Source organism: Camelina sativa, chromosome 9, assembly GCF_000633955.1.
Source record: "Camelina sativa cultivar DH55 chromosome 9, Cs, whole genome shotgun sequence".
Taxonomy (NCBI): Eukaryota; Viridiplantae; Streptophyta; class Magnoliopsida; order Brassicales; family Brassicaceae; genus Camelina; species Camelina sativa.
Window position 1 is genome coordinate 4,877,838 of NC_025693.1, and position 3,072 is coordinate 4,880,909.

General features: G+C 35.9%; 1 protein-coding gene across 1 annotated transcript; it reads left to right on the plus strand.

Moving 5' to 3' along the window:
• On the plus strand, window positions 159–2,626 carry LOC104710506 (putative F-box/FBD/LRR-repeat protein At4g13965). The gene is made up of 4 exons (XM_019229863.1): window positions 159–169; window positions 266–1,133; window positions 1,221–1,355; window positions 2,300–2,626. The coding sequence occupies exons 1-4, from the start codon at window positions 159–161 to the stop codon at window positions 2,624–2,626; spliced, it is 1,341 nt and encodes a 446-aa protein (XP_019085408.1).

Below are 3,072 nucleotides of genomic sequence, written 5' to 3' on the forward strand. Positions count from 1 at the left end.
ATATATATATATATATATATATATATATATATATATCTATATATATCATTAGAGGTTCAATGCGGCAAGAGTCAACTAAACATACTCCTCCGAAACCCTAACTCTTCTACCTCGCCTTACTCGTTGGGATGTCGAAAAAACCCAAGGCTATAACAGCAATGGAACCATGGTAAGTTTCGATCTATATATGTTTTAGGATATTAACTGTTAGCCTCCAAAACTCGAAACTAAACTCGTTCATGTCTTTTGTTGTGGTGTTTGGCAGCAAAAATGATGGCGAGACAATGAATAATCGAGATGTTGCGAAAGAGGACAGGATCAGTGAGTTGCCTGAAGCTTTGATTCTGAAGATATTGTCTCTGCTTCCTACAGAAGAAGCCATAGCCACAAGTGTTTTGTCAAAACAATGGCAGTCTCTTTGGACGATGCTGCCTAAACTCAAGTTTGATTCTTCCTATCATCACAAACGTAAACGCGGAACATTTTCAAAGAACGTCTGTAAGACTATGCTTTCTCACAAGGCTCCAGTTTTACGAAGTCTGCATCTCAAAGTTTTTTTAGATAGATGTAATGCAAAAGATATTAGTGACTTGATTGGGATTGCATTATCTCGCAATGTGCGTAAGCTGGTACTCCAAGTTGACCTTGTGAAATGTGTTAGAATTCCTGAAAGCTTGTTTAACTTTGAAAAACTAGAGACCTTGAAACTCAAGTTCTTCATTCGTATGGATGTCCCTTCTTCAGTTTGTCTGAAATCCCTTAGAACTCTGCATCTTCGCTTCATAGACTTCAAAGACGATGAATCGGTTATTAACCTCTTAACTGGTTGTCCTAATCTTGAAAATTTGATGGTGCATCGATATCCATCCAACAGCATGGAGACTTTCACTATTGCCGTGCCATCCTTACAAAGACTCACAATTTATGATTACACTAGCGAGCATTCAGGCTATGTGATAAATGCTCCTTCATTGAAATACTTGAAGATTGAAGGGCTTAGGTCTCTTGTGATGGAGAATGTGACTATGCTGGTGGAGGCAAATCTCATTTATGTCTCTAATACAATCATTGAGAACCTTTTGGGATATCTAACTTCAGTCAAACGTCTTTTCTTGGAATTATCATCTTTGGAGGTATAGATTTTCAGGTTTCTTGCAATTAATTAATTTAGTTGGTTATTATATTTGTTTATATGTACTAATACTATGCCTAATGCATAGATTAAGTTTCCCACCGGTAACATCTTCTATCAGCTGGTATATTTGGAGCTACTTACATATAAAGCAGAGTGGTGGAATCTACTTACCCTTATGCTTGATAGTTCTCCGAAATTGCAAGTCCTCAAGCTCAATGATGTAAGCAATTAATGTTCATTTGTATCAAAAAAAAAATTCAGTAGGTTTGATGATCTATTAATAACATATATTGCATGTGTTTCTCTCTCAGCGACGGAGATCCCACACGGCTTGTGGGAAATTATGGAATCAACCCAAGAATGTTCCTGAATGTTTATTGTGGAACCTCGAGACATTCATATGGGAAGGATTTGAATGGAAACGAGAAGGTGAGACCGAAATGGCGAAATATATTTTAAGTAACACAAATCCTTTGAAAGAGAGCAACTTTTTCCTCAAAACCCATCACTGATCCTAAAGAGAGAGATAAGATGGTCGAGGATTTGAATAGTGTGGTCAGGGCTTCAAGTTCATGCCATATTCTGGTCAAATGAAAATGATATATTATGAGAGTCTTTTATATATAACTTTTAGTTACTATGCTTTTTGTTCAACCGGTTTCTAGGAATGTACAGTATATCTGTTTTGGATGTTGAATGAATGTGGGAAAAAAAATCCGTACTTTTGATTTGGTGTCATGGTGATACAATTTTGGGGTTTTATATCTTGGCATTTGGAAGAGGAGATTCAGAAATAAGTAGGGCTAGAAATAAGATGCTAAGGCCGGCCTAAGAATTGCTAAAACCAGAGCAGTCTTGATTTTGGTTAAGAACATGTATTTTTGAGGTGAAACACAACTAATGATATCATATCTAGTTCATAAAAAAAAAATCAAAGATTTTGAGAATTAACCACATGTAAGTACTAGTATTATTTAGAGCTAGGTACATATAAAGCAGAGTGGTGGAATCTACTTGTGATCATGCTCGATAGTTCTCCTAAATTGCAAGTCCTCAAGCTAATTGGTGTAAGCAATGCTCATCTGTTAGAAATTATTTTGCAAGTTGGTTTTAAAGATCTAATAATAATAGTATACATTGTGTGTTTCCCTTCGTTGGTCTCAGAAATGGCGTAGTGAAAATAATCGTTTGGCCATTAGGAGTTGGAATCAACCAAAGAATGTTCCTGGATGTTTGTTGTTTCATCTTGAGACATTCGTGTGGGAAGGCTGCAAAAGGCTAGGAGAAGATGAAAAAGAGGTGGCGAAATACATCCTAAGGAACACAAATAGTTTGAAGAAAGCAACTTTCTCCAGAATAATTTATGAAGAGAACAATTCTCAAGACATGATTGAGATGGTTGAGATGGTGGAGGAATTCGAAAGTGTGGTCAGGGCTTCAACTTCATGCCAGCTTGTATTCAAATGTAACTTAGATTCAATTCGAATGTAACTTAGAAAAATAGTCTTTGCTATTACATGTAACTTTTTTATTGTTATGATGTTTGATTTGATACCGACTTCTAGTATGGCCTTTGTTTGACTGTTTGATTATGCAAAATTAGGAACATTTTTATGTATTTTGTTCAGGTGATACAATTTTGGGTTTTGTGAAGAGGTTTTGGTCCTTCTGGAGAAGCTTTTGGTGGAAACCGTAATTGATAAATTTTTCTTTATATTAATTTTTTCAAAGAATGTTTGCAAACTTGCAAGGGCTCCGGTTCTACAGAGTTTGCATCTCGAAATTCTTGTATATAGGTGTAATGCAGAATGGATACTGGATGTCTGGATCTTGATTGGAATTGCATTTGCCGGCAATGTTTGGAAGATGGTATACTCCAAGTTGAATATAATGGACAATCATATTTCCGAAAAGTTTGTACAACTGTGAAACACTAG